The sequence below is a fragment of the Trichechus manatus genome, unplaced genomic scaffold (genome assembly GCF_000243295.1).
Source record: "Trichechus manatus latirostris isolate Lorelei unplaced genomic scaffold, TriManLat1.0 scaffold00022, whole genome shotgun sequence".
Classification (NCBI taxonomy): Eukaryota; Metazoa; Chordata; class Mammalia; order Sirenia; family Trichechidae; genus Trichechus; species Trichechus manatus.
The window spans coordinates 8,378,550-8,397,405 of NW_004443958.1; the positions used below are offsets into that span (position 1 = coordinate 8,378,550).

The following is an 18,856-nucleotide window of genomic DNA, read 5'->3' on the forward strand; positions in this document are numbered from 1 at the left end:
TGCTGTCTTTGCTTTGGCACAGGTCCCAGTGCCTTCTTCACAGGGAAAAAGAGCTAACCTTGAAGTCCACAACTGTGACCTCATGCTTCTTTCTTTCTTAACTAGCATTTCTTCTTTTCAGTGTTTTCCCCCTACGGGCAAAAACCTAAAAGAAATATGAACTTTGTGTCTAACCAAGATTTCTTTTTAATGATTATGTGTATATTTATGCTTATATAGGCAATAGATATGGTCCATTGATAAAAAGGAAATGGTGCCATTACTTTTTGCCAGCAGTTATAATGGGACTGTCGTCATATGAATTATTTGTAAATTATTAAAAGAGTTAAATATTGATGGATTTTGTTGTTGTATTCCCTTTACATTTTTATTTCCTTGAGTAATTCAATGGAATGGAAACAAATGCCACTCTGGCTTCCAGAGCATGGCCAGTGTTGTCGGAGCACGGTCAGGCGTCAGGCTTTTCATCATTTTCTCCTGGAGGTTTAGAAGGTTAGCTATTGACTAAAGAGGTGTTGAGAGCTGGAAACTCTGAGTTACAGAGTAGGAGCATGGGTAGAGAATGCTTTTAAGATTTCCACTTCTTAACCTACTAGTTATCAGTTGTCATTGTGTTGATTCTGACTCATGGTGACCCCATATGTGTCAGAGTAGAATTGTGTTCCATAGAGTTTTCAGTGGCAGATATTTTGGAAGTAGATAGCCAGGTCTTTTTTCTTAGGTGCTTCTGGGTGGACTCTAACCTTTCAGTTAGCAGTCAAGCATGTTAACTCTTTGCGCCACCCAGGGACTCCGCACCTTAACCTAGGAATCCTGAATGTTGTTAACTTTTTGCTCACCTTGAGATGTCAACATACCTGGGGTGCTAACAGAATCAACTGAAGCCTCCATCCTGCTCGTTGTCCATTTCCATTTGATGGTTCTCAGGCATGCCAGCTTCCTTTCACCAGGACATTCGTGCAAAACTCTGTAGTAAGCTTGGACAATGATGTCCACCAGTCCACTCACTTATTTAGTTCAGAAACTTGGGTTTATTGTTTAAAAATATGTTAATTATTATATTTCATTTTCTTCCATATGTAATAAGGGTCTATCTAGAAATAGATTTTCTCTCTGAGATGCAGACAAAGCAAAATAGTAACTAACTGTAGTTTCTCCTGTTCATCTAAGTGCTAGGTTTGTCTTAGAGTAAGAATGCTCACTTCTGTTAAAGTAAAAGCAAAGAAATTTATTGAGGGTAATGCAATTCACGAATCGAGGAAATACAGGGCAGAGAGGAATCTACCAAGTGTTGCCACCTTTCGAGGGAGAGGTGAGTCTTATATAGTAAGATGGGGAGGGTAAACGGGTAATAGTGTATGACTAATAGTAAAATGGGGAGGAATATTGAGAGACCATCAACACCATAATCTCCTTTGACATCAGCAAACAGGAGAAGGACATTGAGAGACCACACCAACATCATTATCTCTCCTATCAGCAGCAAACCCTTCCCAGAAACCACATTCTCACCCCTACGCTTATTTGTTTGCTAAGAGCAGTTAAGGTTTAGGGAAGTCATGGGCTACATTCTCAGGAATGCAGAGGCAGAGGCTTTGGTAAAGCTAAAGTCTGATTCAAGATGGAGTCCAGTTAGCAATATGGAGTCTGATTCAAATCAGGTTTAGCTATCCTGTTCTAGCCAGGTGCCTCAATTTGTAGTATTCCTACACACTCCCCCCTTACGATCATGAATCTCTGTAGAGATTCCTTGATCATTACAGTAAGAGTGCTTTCTTCTGCATAGGCTACTCATTGACCTTTTAAGACCCCAGACACTGTTCGTCCTTATAAGTGGCAGTTGGGCACCATCCAGTTAAGTGAATTTCTTTACTGTGCCATAGCTTAGACACTCTGCTTCTGCAATCTGTTGACAGGTGTTCATGTGGGAAAAGGCCACAATAAGAGGAACAACTTGGTAAGGACTAGGAGGGCTAGCCTATGCTTTGAAATCAGTCTCATCTAAAGATTTAGTTTCTGAAAAATACGTAATTCTTTGCAAAGCAAGAGAGTTTCCACAAATATCAGTCATAAAAAAATAAAAGCTACCAAAAAAATCAATCTAAGTTGGTAGAATAAGGCTATTTCAACAGTAATAAGTACTAAATAAGGTATAATGACCTTACCAAGTAATAAGACCAACTTTGTGAAGAGCGACTAACAACATAAGAATAGCTCAAATGATAAAGCTAAGTCCAAAAATTTCAACAGCTTGCATGGGGTCTTTTTCCATGATCTTGGGACTAGCTGCCCACTTCTGAGGTTGTCTGCTTCTGGCCACTGGCACATTTCAGCTTCAGTTTTAAGTCACCAGACAATTGGCAATTCCAAACAAGTGCTTTAGCTCTTTTAAGCTATGACAAACATATCTAAGGTTTAACACCTTCTAGTTTGGCTGCACAGATTGGTGAGAAGGGCAAGGTTTGGTCCTTCCCAGCAGGGTTCTAATGAGTCTTTTAAGTGGTGTCTCTTCCAATATCAGGCCTAGAGAGCTTAGTTTTTATTCATCAAAAGCCTCCCTCACTTGTGAAAAATATTCTTTAGAATATTGGATTAAGAACTGATAACATTTGTCAGTATAGTAGTAAGAATGTTGAGGGCCATTTGGTTTTGAAGAACTACTTCTTTCATCACAGTCATTTCGGTATTCATTTAATCATTTAAAACATTCTGCTGATTTCAGTGCTATGTAGTTAATTTTGGCTGCATGCATTTCTGGATCAGTAAGAGTCTGAAAACCCCATCAGCTTCTATATAAGAGTTCTGGAAATCTTGATTTAGTCCAATGGTAATCAGTAAAGTAAAACTTATCTGCAGATGACAACCTTAAAAATGGTTATGGTTAGCTGGAAAGTTGATGTAGTCCTGAGGTAGGACACCGAAGATGTATTACTGGCCTTCCCAGCTGAAGGCAAACTGCTTCTGGTGGTCCTTCAAAACAGATACAGAGAAAAAGGCATTAGCTAGATCAGTGGCTGCATACCATGTACCAGGAGATATATTAATTTGCTCAGGCAATGAAACTGCATCTGAAAGAGTAGCTGCAATTGGAGTCACGTCCTGGTTACGTTTTCGGTGATCCACTGTCATTCTCTAAGATCCATCTTTTTTTTTTGCAGAGACCAAATAGGTGAGTTGAATGGGGATGTGGTGGGAATCACTATCCCTGCAGTCTTCAAGTCCTTGATGGTGGCAGTAATTTCTGCAATCCCTCCAGGAATGTGGTATTACTGTTTCCCTAGGTAGGGTCAGTTCTAATGGCTTCCTCTTGGCTTTTCCTACCATAATAGCCCTTACTCCACTTGTCAGGGATCCAGTATGGGGATTCTGCCAGTTGCTGAGTATATCTAATCCAGTTATGCATTCTGGAACAAGGGAAATCACTACTTGATGGGCTCAGGGACCAACTGGACCTACTGTGAGACAGACATGAGCTAAGACTCCATTAATAACCTGACCTCCATGTGCCTCCACTCTGACTGGTGGGGCACAGTTACATTCTGGAATTAGTGTCAGTTCAGAGCCAGTATCCAGTAATCCATGAAAAGTCTACTTCTGTTTCCCCAATGAATAGTCACTGTAGTAAAAGGTCGTAGATCCCTTTAGGGAAGGCTGGGAGAAAGATTAACAGTATAAGTTTTTGGCAGTATATTGGAGTACTTCCTCAAGGGCTCCCAATCTCTCCTTCATTCAAGGGGTTGTGAGTCTGTAAACTCATTCAAGTCTGGGAATTGATTGAGGGACCATGACTCTCTATTCTGACAATTCGAATTAGACTGCTGTTCACCTGACCTAGAATTCTTCCACTTGTACCTATCAAGTAAATATTTAGTAGATTTCCTATCTATTTCACTGCTAGGGACACCATGACTAACAGGCAGTGCTGTAAGTTCATACAAGTCAGGCTTTTCTGATTACTGCTTTGACTCTGCTGTCCATTATGATAACCATGCCCACCTTGTCTTTTCAACTGAGTGCCACCACTTGGCCCCTACTACCATGGGGTCCCATCAGCCCCATTGTAGTTAGGTGTCTTAATTCAGTTAGGGCAGTTCCCACTGTCAAATCTGACTTAACATAAAATAGCAATCATAGCAGTCATCAAAGATGCTGGGGCTCCCTTCACAAATTTATTCCTCACAGTGGTGGTAAAAGGTGTGTCCTCTGGCACTCCCTGTGTGGGTCTGTGGGTCTAACCTAATAAATCTACTCTAGCATACCAATTTCCCTAAGCCTTTGGATACCTTCTTCTATAGCATACCAAAGCAAGTCTGGTACTTCAACTTGATTTAGTGTAGGCCACTGCGTAATCCATGCTTCAGTGACCCAACCGAATAAACTGTTAGATCCTTTCCTAATTTCTTGAGCTGAAACATTGAATGAAGAATCTGTGCTTAGTGGGCCCATATCAATAAACTCAGACTGATCCATCTTTATGTTTCTTGCACCATTATCCCACACCCTTAACAGCCATTCCCACACATATGCCCCAGGTATCTGCTTGTACATATTAGAAAAGTCAAGCAGTTCTTTTGGAGTGTAGCATACCTCTTCCTGGGTCACACTTTGCACTTCACCTTTTGGGGCTCACTGGGACTTAAGTCTAGTTATAGGTCTAGAAGCCAAAATCAGTGGTGGGGAAGTGTTTTGAGAACATTCAGCATTGTCTTGTAAAGCATCTGCCTCAGGCAATGCCCCAGGCAATGACTCAGACAAAGTCTCTTTAGACGCAGCTGGATTACTTTCATTAGATGGGCGTGGAGGGGAGTGATTCAACAGAATTTAAGGGCTCAGTGTCTCCAGCTTCCTGATTATCTGCCTGTATGTCCCCATCCCGAGTTTGAAGATACCATTTTTTCCCAATCAATGCCCTCAATTTAACTTCAGACACTTCTTGAAGGTGGCAGTGGAGTTGGTGTTGTAGTTCAGCCACTCTTACAATAAGATTCTGGGTTTGGTTTTTTACAATATCAGCTCTGTTACTACAAGAAATAAGGCTTTCTTTCAAGGCACAAGTGGAAACTTTGAGGTTGTTTATGTGGCACTTGAACTTTGACTCTGAAGCCCTGAGCTCATCTCTTTCTTTCACCAGTTTGTCTAGTGAAAGTAGGACCACCCAACCAACCAGCTTCCTTATACTTCTCCTTATGACAAAATTGTAGAAACGTATCACACACACAGTCACTCAGAGCCTCGCCTTTCACCAGTACCTAATCTGTTGGTGGTGATATTTTGCATATTTGTATTGCCACCTCACGCCATAGATGAGCAGTGCCCTCTTTACTACTGGAAGCAGAGTCATCAACATTTTTAAGACTAACTAGACTTGTGAACCAATTTAGAAAACATACTTACAATTTTGTTTCTCTAGAACTACCCTACTCCTGGTACCAAATGTCTTAGGCTGGGTTCTCTAGAGAAGGAAACCCAGTAAAGCGTATAAATATATATATATATATATATATATAGAGAGAGAGAGAGAGAGAGAGAGAGATTAGTATTAAGGAAATGGCTCACGCGATTGTAGAAGCTGGAACATCTCAAGTCTCTGGGTGAGGATAGAGGCTTCTGATTCACGTAGCTGCAGGGGCTGGCAAACAGAAGATCAGCAGGTCAGAGAGGCTTTTGCTCATAGGCTGCGAAGATCAACGAATCCCAAGATCGGCAGGCAAGACCGCAGATAAGCTTCTAGCTCAAGCCCTAAGAACCAGAGTCAGATGAACAGGATCCAGCTTCAGGATCCAGAGTGAGCAAAAGCCCCTGAAACTTGCCAGGATGTCCACTTATATTCATTGTAGGCCACATGCCCAAAGGAACTCTCTTTCAACTGATTGGCTACTCACAGCAGATCCCATCATGGAGGTGATCACATTACGTCAGATCTCATCATGGAAGTGATCATAACATCATATGACTGCCAAACCACTGAGAATCATGGCCCAGCCAAGTTGATACACAACCTTAACCATCACAGAATCTATGAGTAATTTAACAATAAACCAAAAAATAAACAAACAAAAAAACCCAAACCCATTGCTGTTGAGTTGATTCCAACTCACAGTGACCCTATAGGACAGAGTAGAACTGCCCCATAGGGTTTCCAGGGAGCAGCTGGTGGATTTGAACTGCAGACCTTTTGGTTAGCAGCCGAATCTTAACCACTCCACCACCAGGGCTCCAATTTAACAATAGTTCTTTATTAATCTAACAGTTCTGTGCCAGAGGCTTTGACATTTATAGCCAGTGACCATCCTGTAGCCAATGACCATTCTGAGTGTTTCCAGTTAGCCTCTTCCATCCATCTCAAAGCCTTTCCTGGTCCTACTAGCATATCTATTAATTGACAGAGGTCAGGTGGACCAAGTTCATATGGTTTCATCAGAATTCTAAATTCCTGGGTGAACTTTTCAGGGTCTTCACGAGGATTGGGAAAGTCATTTACAATTGCATGAAGTTCTACTTTAGACCAACGGGCAAAGGTAACCTGGGGAGGTTTATGTGCTTCTTCTGGATACCTTATCTTAAAAGGATTCTCAGGGATTATATCAGAAACTGGTTTCTCTAATTCTTCTTCAGTAGGTTCTGTAGGGTAGAAAGGGATTCTGGAGATGACGCTAGGTAGTAGGAGAATAAGAGGGTAGAGAGGAATACAAACAGGAACTAGCCAGCAGAGGAGCCGAAGGAATAGGGGCAGGCACCTGACATTACATGTCTTTCTCTTGCCTAGTTAATACTGTCCTGCTTGGAAGCCATTTTGCTTTCCTGACATCTTTGGAAGTTACTAAGTACCATTCAAAGTAGACATCCCATTGTGGTTGCCAAATTCGGGAACCTTTCTTTTCTAATTTACTGCACAGAAAAACTGGCTTATCCAGCTCAAAAGAGCCCTGCAGTGGCAGCTGATTTTGTAAACTGTCTTTAGTAAAAATATGCCAGTAATCCAAAATGTTTATTCACATAAGCGGCTGGGGTGCCTGAAGGTGCCCCTGCTGAGTTCCTGGAACTGGTATTCCTATTCTGCTAAAGCGGGGAACAGCACGTCCTATAAGACTTAATGTACACCCAAAATATAATGGTGCACTGAGACTTGAATACGCACCTTAAAAAGAAGAGTTCAGACTAACGGCCTGAAATCTTGATTCTCCCAAAGTCAGCTAAAATACTATCAGGGGTTCTTACCACGGAGTTGGGACTGGGTTTTGCTTCTAGAATTTGCTTGTGGCCAGTGGGCAGCCTAGTGCTCTGGCCTGTCTCACAACTCGGTTTATCCTTTCAAGGGAGGCTTTAACTGCCTTGTGGCAGAACCGCTCAGTAGCAGGCTGACTATCTTATTGACTTTTACTGGTTGACCTGTGCCCTGGGTTTTTATAGCTTATTAGAACTAGGAGAACCATGTTGATAGTCTCACCAAACTTAATTTGACAATGAACTCGTCAAAACGTTTAGAATATTGAAAATAAAAATGAAAGTAAAGAAGTCCAGCAATAAATCTCAAAGAGTTTAACACAGAGTGGAGCTTGGATTTGATAGAGTATTTACCTGGAATGACTGTCAGGAATCTGGGGAGGCAGTGAGCCCAAGTGGTTCTGCTGGTACCAGAAGCCTGAGTCCTCAGTGTCCCGAGGGCCGCCGAAGGTAATGTGGTCTCAAAATCCCACTTCTGACACCAAAATGTCTCAACAATGCTCACTTAAAGTAAAAGCAAGGAAGTTTATTGAGGGTAATACAGTTCACGAATTGGGGAAACACAGGGCAAAGAGGAATCTACCAAGTGCTCCCATTTTCTGAGGGAGAGGTGAGTCTTTTATATGGTAAGATGGGGAGGGTAAACACATGATAGCATATGACTAATAGTAAAATGGGGAGGAGTATTGAGAGACCATAAACATAATCTATTTTAACATCAACAAACCAGGGAGGGGTAGAGAAAGACCATCAACATCATAATCTGTCTTAGCATCAGCAAACCCTTCTGGAACAACCCCATTCTTACCCCCACACTTATTTGCTAAGAGTGGTTAAGGTTTAGGGATGTCGACAGCTACGTTCTCAGGAATGCAGCAGCAGAAACTTTGGTCAAGCTAAAGTCTGATTCAAACTGAAGTCTAGGTAGCAATAAGGAATTTGATTCAAACTGAGGTTAACTATCCCGTTCCAGCCAGGCATCTCAATTTGGCATATTCCTACACGTTTAGCCACCTTACTCTTTGGAAATAGCTTTTCTTATGATAATCCTATATTTTACCATTAGCCAGAGCAATGTAAACGATTCATGTCAAATTGAGAATGGGAATCCAATGTTTTTGTTTTGCACGGCTAGCATTCTCTACTGAGAGGTAGTAAAGGACAACTAAAAGAAAATACTATTCTTAAGATTATGTTCTTAAGTGTGTACTGATTTCAGATTAGTAGATAGTGTAGGGGAATAAAATTATTCATTCATCCAGCTCACTGAAGGGTGGCTGCATAATATGGATCTTCTCCCAAAGAAACGGACCATTTTATTTGGGGTCAGAGAATTTTAAATCTGTATCTCTTACCTGTATGTGACCTTGGGCAAGTCCCTTAACTTCTCCTTGATTCCCTTATCTAAACTTAAGATGCTAATGCATTCCTTGTGAAGATTAAATAAGCTTTTGAGACTAACCATTAGATGAAGTAAGGGAGCAGGGGAGCAAACATTTATTGACCACCTTTATAATGCATTTGTTATATCCATTATTCTATTTAAAGTTGTTGTCTATCCTGTGCAGAAAATATTATGGTCACTTTTTCTAAAAATAAAGAAACTGATGCTGTGGGGGAAACAATAATTTGTTCAAGGATATTTAGGTGACGAGTAGCAGAGTGGGGAATCAAACAAATGTCGAAACCCCTATTGTGGTACATACCTATTTAGAAGAATGTTTGTTTCCTTCCCTTACGCTCTGTTTCCTAAAGTGAGAAAGAAAGGCTGGGCATAAAAGTGAGTAATAAGTGCTAAGTTTTCTGTTAATAAGTGTTACCTTCTCTTTTTTGACAAACGAATTTAGATATTATATGATAAACATTTTCTAACTAAGTGTATTTCCATTGAAATTCTGGAACATTTACATAGGGTTCCAAAAATGTGTTTTGAAGTTTGAATGACTTACACAAAATATAATATGGAGCTACCCGTTTAGTGAACCGTCAAAAGAGATTAAATATTCTGGGCTGATTCAAGACTATGTGCTATGTATCTTTCTGCCAAGTATAAATCATCTAGACTTGAAGAATGGATCAAAGTTTATAAAACATAATTATCTTTTATTTGTTTCTGAATGCCTTGACAATTTCTTTCTTAAATGTTTTTAAATGAAGATTGCATTACCATAATATGTTCATAATAACCTTCTCAAATTATCATATCATCAAAAGATCACTAAAATGAAGAGCCTAAAGGCATAAAACAAAAAACCTAAAGGCATAAAACCAGTCCCAATAGAGTAGATTATGAAAGCTCACATGTTCTAATAAAAAACATTCATCCTTGTAACAATGCAAGCATTTTACAAGATTGGCTTCAATTATTAAACTAGACTAGAGTATTAAATTCTAACACTATATCTTAGTTCTTTGTCACTGGGCAGTACTATTTAACAAATGCATGTCCCTTGGGTAAGAAACAAATGCTCTTATGTTTGTGTTATTTCACAAACATATCGATTTATTAATGAGGTTGTAGCAAGAACACATTTTGAGACTGTTGAGGCCTTGTGTATTTTGTTTACATTACCTTGACTTTTAAATTTAACAGATGGAAGCTTAAATGTCTCAACCTTAAAAAAAATTGTTTTTCCGTTTCAGTGGCTCCACCTACAAGATTAAGATATAACGTATTATCTCATGACAGTATACAGATTTCATGGAAGGCTCCAAAAGGGAAATTTAGTGGATACAAACTTCTTGTGACTCCAGCTTCAGGTAAAAACAATCTATTGTGTTTTAGAGTGTGAGCAACTTTTTACATATAGGTAATTTAAGATGTATAATACCAAGTATTAATAATCATTTGAATTTATTTTTTAAATCTTTGAGCTTGAAATCTTACTCTCTAATTAAGGAAATAATATTCCCCAGAGTGTCAAGAATGACCCTTGGGATCATCATAATTCTTCTCAAGTCAAATTTCTAGGCTATCAAAAATTCTCACTACCTCTGTTTTGACATAGGATGAGTATTTTTGGTCTATTGACTCTTCAAAATTCGGTACACTTGGATGGCCACCAGTTGTGACTGGTTGAGTAAATTATGATTAATTAACTTGATAGAATGCTATTAAGTTATTTACATTAAAATGATAATAACTAAGTAGACTTTGTGAAAATAAATCATAAATTATTAAGGCAGGAAAAGCAAAGGTTGAACAAATTTATTGATTATATAGATAAAGCGGTTATGTAAAACTAAAAAAAAATTAAATTTGGGTTGAATCTTTCCTGCTCATATTTTGTTGTTTTATACAAATATAATCAACTAAAACAATACAGAGCATGAAGAGGAATTGCCACTGCTACATTGGTGTCATGGAGATGAAGATAGGCTCAACAAGTGGCCTGACTGAGCTCAAAACTTGGTCTGTCACTTACAGTGTGACTTGGGCAAGTTATTTAATCCCTTCCTACCTGAGCTGCTGCTTTTGTAAAATGGGGAAACAATAGTAGTGCCCACTTCATGGAGTTGTTGTGAGGACTGGGACTCCAAGTGTGGTCTGTGGACCAGCAATATCACTGTCACCTGAGACCTGGTTATAAATGCAGGATTTCATCAGGCATCACCCCTGACCTACTGAATCATGTCCTGAGTCTTAACAAGATGCCTAGGTGATTCATATGCACATTAAATTTGAGGAGTATTGGTGGTGAGGAAAGGAGCTCTGGTGGCACAGTGGTTAAGCATTCGGCTGCCAAATGAAAGGTTGGTGGTTTGAACCCACCAGCTGCTCTGTGGGAGAAAGATGTGGCAGTCTACTTCCCTAAAGATTTACAGCCTTGGAAACCCTATGGGGCAGTTCTACCCTGTCCTTATAGGGTTGCTATGAGTCGAAATCAACTGCAGTGGGTTTGGTTTGGCTGGTGATGAGGACTAACTGAATTAATACTTGTAAAGCACTTACAACAGTGACTGCCACACAGTAAATGCTCAGTAAATCTTACCTATGACTATTATAAGGATGCTGTCTAGCATATCTCTCAGGTTTCATTTCTTCTCCAATGACCCATTTTCACACAGTACATGGTAAGTATTTATTAAGTAGCATATTTGTATATATATATATGCAATTATATAAATATAATAGTATTTTTTCCTTTCTGTTAGTGATAAAGATGGTTATATGGAGCTGGGCTTTTTTCTGCTGGCGAAATTTTCCCAACTCATTGAATGAGGCAAATACTTGCTCGATTGTTCATAAATGTGGCCTTCTTACCCAACAGTGGATTTAAAATCTCAAAGCAAGGAGATAAACACTTGGCTTCTTGCTTAGTTACTCAAAAGGAATACTCGCCTTCTTTTATTACAGTATTACCCACAGGCTCATTAGAATGACTTCTGGGTTGAGCAATACCGAATGCCAACTTCTCTGGTATGTTGGCCTACAGAAGTGACTCACTTGTGGAAAGCAATACTTTGTTCTCAGGACTGGTCTGGATTTTTCATTTGGAGTATGGCCTCATTTTGAAATGACTCACTTTTTAAGATAAAGTTCGTTCTATAAAATAAGCTACCATGGGCAATTTAAATTTAAGAGATTCTTGAACATCAGTCTGACTCTAAAGATCAAAATGCAAGTTTCTAAATTTGTGGTACCTCTGAGAATTCCCCATGTCTGATCTTGTAGGGTAATATTTTTCCTCCACGTTATCAGTAGTTTAATATTTCTTGACTAATTGCTGATAACACCAAACTATTAAATACTGCAAACAGGTGTAATTGAGGAGTTAAAAGAATTTTAGAAGTGACTTGGGGTAGGGGTGGGGGATTGAACCAAGCCTCGACCTGATCCTTGCATCACCTTTACAACAGCTCATTCAGAAAGTAGATTTGCAGCTCTTGCTTAAACACAAAATAAAAATTGGGGATGAAAGCAAATTGTTTCTTGATGAGTTCTGTTTTTTGTTTTTGTTTTTTTAACTCAAGTCAATCAGACATTCTTGACACTCTGATTTCTACTTGATCAAACATAGTAGACGAAAAGAGTAATAAATACATCTAACCATACATTGTTTATAGACATTTTAGCACTATGACACATGGCTGTAGCATTGTTTATGCCAGCTTTCCCAAAGTGTATTCCATGGTATTCAGCATGATGCTAATATCTATTATGCAATCAAATGGTTTAATGGTCAAATAAACTTGAGAAATGCTGATTTACAAAGAGTTTAAAGCTTTTTTATTGCAGGATTCTCAAAGCTTTCAATAAACTAATATGCTCTGAGTTTCTCTAAGAGGTGCTCTGATATGCGAACACACTTCTAGAAATACTAGATTATGAAAGATTTATTTGGTGCACTTATAGTAGGTGAATTTTAAATGATAGAAGTTTGTGAAATCAAATTTCTTATCTTGGAGACAAATGTGCCTAAGGAAACAGGTTTTGGCAAGAGGAAGGCTTGGTTTTGCCTTACAGTAGCTGGCAGCATGAATGACAAAAAACCCATTGCCATCCAGCCCATTCCAACTCATAGCAGCCCTATAGGACAGAGTAGAACTGCCCCATAGGGTTTCCAAGACTACAGAAACAGACTGCCACGTCTTTCTCCCAAGGAGCAGCTGGTGGGTTTGAACTGCCAACCTTTTGGTTAACAGTCAAGCCCTTTAATGGTTAACAGTCAAGCCCTTTAACCACTGCCACCAGGGATAATTGTTGTGTTGTGTTGTTAGATGCCGGAGAGTCGGTTCTAACTCATAGCATGGATGATAGCAGCATCAAATTTCAGACTTAACATCATTCATTTTATTAGAGTCTGATTAAAATGTATCGTAGTCTTTGTGTTATATTTGATTAATTCAGCAAATATCAGACTGCTTTTACTGTTACTGGGGCCCTGGTGGTGCAGTGGTTAAGAGCTCCACTGCTAACCAAAAGGTCAGCAATTTGAATCCACCAGCCCCTTCTTGGAAACTGTGTGGGGCATTTCTACTCTGTCTTATAGGGTAGCTATGAGTTGGAATCGACTTGATGGCAACGGGTTTGTTTTGTTTTTTGGTTTTTATTGTTACTACCGGAGGGACAGAAGTTTTAAATTAGTTTCCCTTTTTTCAGACACAGAAATAGCTGCCAGAAATTAGAGAACAGAGGTATATTTGGAATTCTGCATAAAAGTTGAGTGCTTAATCAGCAGAGTTTTCAGGAAAGCCCTAGATAGCAACCTAATCTGATAGAGAGAAAATGGGGGTTTGAAACATTTTCATGAACCAAGCTTACTTTTTAGGTAGCCAGGCACTAAGTGGTTCCTTCAGCATTCTGAGCTAGTGGTGGTCAGACTGAAAATGTTTAAGTTGCTCAGAATTCAAGGATACTCTGACTCACTTCAGAGTGGCCTTAGGAAAAATTCCAAGGTGGAAAAATTCCAACATCGATAGTTACATGTAGTCTGTCCAAATTCTCCCTCCACCCTTTACTTTTAAGTGGAATTCTTTCCTTGTATCTGATAATTGGGAGCTTGCTGTCTTCCTGTCTTGTACTACGGGTGTCCCTAGTGTATAAAGCAGTAGTATGTTAGGATGAAAGATTGTCATGAATGTGTTTTATCTAATTTCCACAGCTGTTTAAGTTGTCTAATGCAAAGAGTACAACTGAAAACAAGAATGAAAACTATGGTAAAATTAAGTGCTATGCATGTGTGCATCATTGTATGTATTTTTAAATGTTTTCATCCTTTAAAATCTTGATTGTGGCTTAAAATTTTTTTATGATTGTACACAGTTAACTTAATTCTTAGAATTCATTTATCTTTCTGTTTTACTGTAGGTGGAAAAACCAACCAGTTGAATCTCCAGAACACTGCAACGAAAGCAATTATTCAAGGTCTCATGCCAGATCAGGATTATGCAGTTCAAATTATCGCGTACAATAAAGACAAAGAAAGCAAGCCAGCCCAAGGCCAATTCAGAAGTATGTATTTCAGGTCTTAAAGTGTCCCTGTAACTCTGTCTCAGCATTGAGTTTGATTCCGTAGTCTATAGCTTAAGAGGTTTAAATTGTAGATTCTTTTGATTGGAAGGGATGTTAAGAGACACATAGTCTAGTGTCAGGCCTTGTTCTAGGCACAGGGCACGTGACATTGAGCCCAAGAGCACAGAGCCCTGTCCCTGTGGCTTTGCAGTCTAGTGACCACATGGCCCTGTCCCTATACTTTGTGGAGGATAAAGTTTTGTGTACCATGCATGCAAAAAGAAAAGCCCTGTCCTGCTTAACTTTCTATGCTACTTCATCGTGATAGTAGACTCTTTAAAAAACAAAACTTATTTATTTATTTATTTTTTAAACTTTTTCCCATACAAAAATTTATGCATACATTGTTATGTGACTCTAGTTGCTCTCGCCACACTGTGACAGCACACTCCTCCCCTCCACCCCCAATTCCCCATGTCCATTCAACCAGCTCCCAACCCTCTCTGCCTTCCCATCTCACCTCTGGACAGGAGCTGCCTGTTTAGTCTCTTGTATTTATTTGAGCTAAGAGGCACACTCCTCACGAGTATCACTTTATGTCCCACAGTCCAGTCCAATACCTGTCTGAAGAGTTGGCCTCGGAAATTGTTTCAGTTCTGGGCTGATAGAGAATCCAGGGGCCTTGCTTTCTGGGGTACCTCCAGTCTCAATCAGACAATTAAGTTTGATCTTCTTACTAGAATTTGAGTTCTACACCCTACCTTTCTTCTGCTCTATCCCGGACTCTCTGTTGTGTTCCCTGTCAGGGCAGTCACTGGTGGTAGCCAGGCACCATCTATTTCTTCTGGTCTCAGGCTGATGAAGTCTCTGGTTTCTGTGGCCCTTTCTGTCTCTTGGGCTACTACTTTCCTTGTGTCTTGGGTGTTCTTCCTTCTCCTTTACTCCAGGTGGTTGGGACCAATTGATATATCTTAGATGGCTGCTTGCAAGCTTTTAAGACCCCAGATGCCACTCACTAAAGTAGGATGCAGAACATTTTTTTAATAAACTTTGTTATGCCAGTTGACCTAGATGTCTGCTGAAAACATGGTCCCCAGACCCCTACCCCCACCACTCTGTCCGTCAAAGTGTTCAATTATGTTCAGGAAACTTCTTAGCTTTGGTTTAGTCCAGTTGTGCTGACTTCCCCTGTCAAAACAACTTATTATTATGGACAATATTACATATAATAAAATATAAACAGAATGGTGTAATGAACCCTGAACCCCATCTCATGTATCACTCACCCAGCTTCAACCGTTAACCACTTATGGCCAGTCTTGTTTCATTTATATATTCCTATGTCCCCCTTTCATATTATTTTGAAGCAAATCCTAGATACAATTTCAAATAGATTTTCTCTTATTTTACACAATAGCTTTTAAAATCCTTCCATTAAGATTAATCCACAAATATGGGAGGCTGGGGTTCTGGAACTCTCTGGACAGCAATTGTCTGTCTGGATTTTCTGTTCTCCCCCGCTCCCATTTTTTCTTACTCCCCTGAGTAATGTTTTGCTTGACCTATCTTCTGACTTATAAAAATTTAAAAACCTTTGTTAACCTGCTCCTTCTTGAAACTTCTGAACAAAGACATTTGGTAAATCCACCTGTAAGCAGGACATACAGATGTTTTAAATATTACATATTTTTGAGACGCACACTGTCTGGAAGCTCTGGAAACGGTTTTCATGTTATTTTCAGTATAAACCAGCCTTCTGTCTCATTCTGTTGGCACTGCACTTCAGCCTCTGGCCTCTAACATTCCTATATGAGTGAACAAAATAATTTTTTTTTTTAAGTTTGTAAGAAGCAGTAAGAGGGATAGTGATTCATTTTACTTTAGTCTAAAGGTCTCTTGATTATTTTCAAAGATTCCACTGCCTGAGCTGCATAAGAAAACAAAGTAGCCTTAAAAAGCTTTCCCAACAGGTACTTACTCAAAGCACTTAAAAGGAAATGCACTTGCTTTCTGCTTGCTTAGCTCTGCTGAAATAATTTTTGTGAAACAGTCTAACTGGTTAATTAGATAAATTATATTTAAGCATTTTTTTTTCAGCTATAAATTGTTTTTACTGGCAGGATAGAAGAGTTAGTTTTCTAAGAATGAGGTGAAGATAACTTTGTTTGGATGGTTTCCTTTTCCAGTTTGCATTTTAGTTACATGTTTGCTGCCTGGGAGATGGAGCTGGAGCCTGGTCTCTCCTCTCTGGGAGATCCAGGGAAATGGTGATCAAGGCAAATCGTCTTGCATATACGTTTGCAGTTAGCATAAAGGGTTGGATTCTTCATGAGTCCATCTTCTGATACACAAGGAAGCATGAGAAACAGTCTTTGTATTTTGAAGACAGGAAGGCGTGTCTGATGTGCTGGATGTGATTCCAGACCTGCCACTTGTGTGTGTCTCTGGGCTAGCAACCCAACTGCTTCCAGCCTCAGTTTTTCCTCATCTGCAAAATGGCTGATGATATGTACTTATTATCGTGCAGATTAATTGCGCACGTGGTATTACATAATATAACATAGTAGCTATCATTGTGATTAATACCACTTTGCTCATGACAGTCTGTTTTCTGAGTTCGTCCCTTGCATTAGAAGGGCAGCATGGTGGGTTTCTACACCTTCTATTACAGATACAGCAGTTCAAAGTAGGACATTTGTAGCTAAGATCTTTCTACAAAAGGTGCCAAGCTCATCAGCTAGGTCCCAGAGATCTGAAGATACGACTTGAATCCTGTGCCAATACTCTTACTGGTTTTGTAAGATATGCTTTAGTTACTTAGCCTCCTGGGTCTTAGTTCCCTCATGTATGAAGTGGGGATAACCATGCAATTTGCAGCACTCGTGAAGGATTAAACCTACATACTTCGTCTGCCCATACTGAGTACTCTACCAAAGTAATTCCTTACATGCTGTCCATACCTCCCCCATGACAAGGTTAAAAAACAAAACATCAGTTCTAATCTTTGGAAAAGAAGTTCTACCATACATCACATTTCTACTTAATACTTCAGGACTTGTAAAGGTTTTACTAAAACTCACTGAATATTGTCTTTCAGACTTTAACACAACACATTGCTGCATTTCTATTTTTCTTCCAGTTAAAGATTTAGAAAAAAGAAAGGATCCAAAGCCCAGAGTCAAGGTTGTGGACAAAGGAAATGGGACAAGACCATCCTCGCCAGAAGAAGGTCAGATGTTGTTTTGGGTGTTGCGCTGTTTTAATGGCACAGGCAATACAGGCAGACATGGTCATTGGTTCTTCAGAAGACTACAGATCTGATATGAAAATTACTTTAGCCCTTTTCCACTCCTTCTTTCCCCATATATAATGACTGTCATTTTGGTGTGGGACCTTTTTTTAATGAATATATAAACATTGTCGTACAGCCTGTCTATTATATTTCTTGTTCTGTGTATTGCTTTTTCACCTTGAGATCTTTCCATGGCACGACATATAGAAGATGGCATGGCCTAGTGGTAAATTGTTGAGTTCTCCCTTTTGCCTGTCTGAATTCAAAGACTGCCTTTGTCACTTTTAAACCTGGATGATCTTATGCAAGGTATCAAATTTCTATGTCTCTATTCCTTCATCTGAAAAATGTGGATAATAGGATTCACTTCATAGAGTTCTTTAGGATTAAATGTGTTGATGTATATGAAGTACTTAGAATATTGCCTACCATTTAATAATTTTAGCTATTATTGTTAGTCTACCTCATGACATTTAATGGCCAGATAGTATCCTATGGCATAGACTATCATGATTTATTAACCATTTCCCTATTGATGGGCATTTAGGTGTTTTCTGATTTTCACTATAACAAACCTATTTCTAAATGTGGAATTGCAGAGTTAAAAGATATCCAGATTTTACAGTTTTGGTAGAACCTGCCAAATTGACTTAAATTTTTCTCAAAAATTTATACTTTTGCCAACAATGTATTACAGTACTTATTTCCACATACTCTTTCCAACATTTAAAATTTTCAGTAATTCAAAAAATTTCCCCATGATGTCTTAGTACTTTAGTTTACAATTCTGTGTTTATTAGTGAGGCTGAGCATTTTTTCATATCTTTAGTGGCCGTTTGTAATTTTTCTTGTCTTTTGTCTATTACTATTTTGTGTTTTTTCTATGAATATATATATAAGCTCGCTAGATATTTTGGATATTAAATACTTTTCTATTACATTGTTATATAATGTTGTAAATATCTTCTAAGGGAGCCCTGGTGGCACAATGGTTAAGTGCTTGGAGCTAACTGAAAAGTTGGTGGTTGTGAACCCACCAGCCGCTCCAGGGGAGAAAGATGTGGCAGTCTGCTTCCATAAAGATTTACAGCCTTGGAAACCCTATGGGGCAATTCTACTCTGTCCTATAGGGCCGCTATAAGTCAGAATCGACTTGACAGCAGTGGGTTGGGTGTGTCATTTCCCCTATACTTATTCATGCCTTTTAAGAATTTTTAACATCCATATCTTTTTATTCATGATAAATATATCACCCTTTTAATTATGTATTCATGTATTAAATTTAACATACATTTTATCATAACATTTCACACTTTTACAACAAGCTGTATCACACAGGTTTTTTACCATGCAGCTCATACTATTTTCTAATTTCCATTAGAATT

The 18,856-nt window shown here is 39.0% G+C and overlaps 1 protein-coding gene across 1 annotated transcript in view; it reads left to right on the forward strand.

The window, feature by feature from the left end:
* Positions 1-18,856, forward strand: part of COL14A1 (collagen type XIV alpha 1 chain) — a 266,930-nt gene that overhangs the window by 47,271 nt on the left and 200,803 nt on the right. The window contains exons 4-6 of the mRNA XM_023728170.1: positions 9,868-9,984; positions 14,036-14,179; positions 17,319-17,408. Of these exons, the coding sequence (XP_023583938.1) occupies positions 9,868-9,984; positions 14,036-14,179; positions 17,319-17,408 (351 nt within the window). The remainder of the gene's footprint in view (positions 1-9,867; positions 9,985-14,035; positions 14,180-17,318; positions 17,409-18,856) is intronic.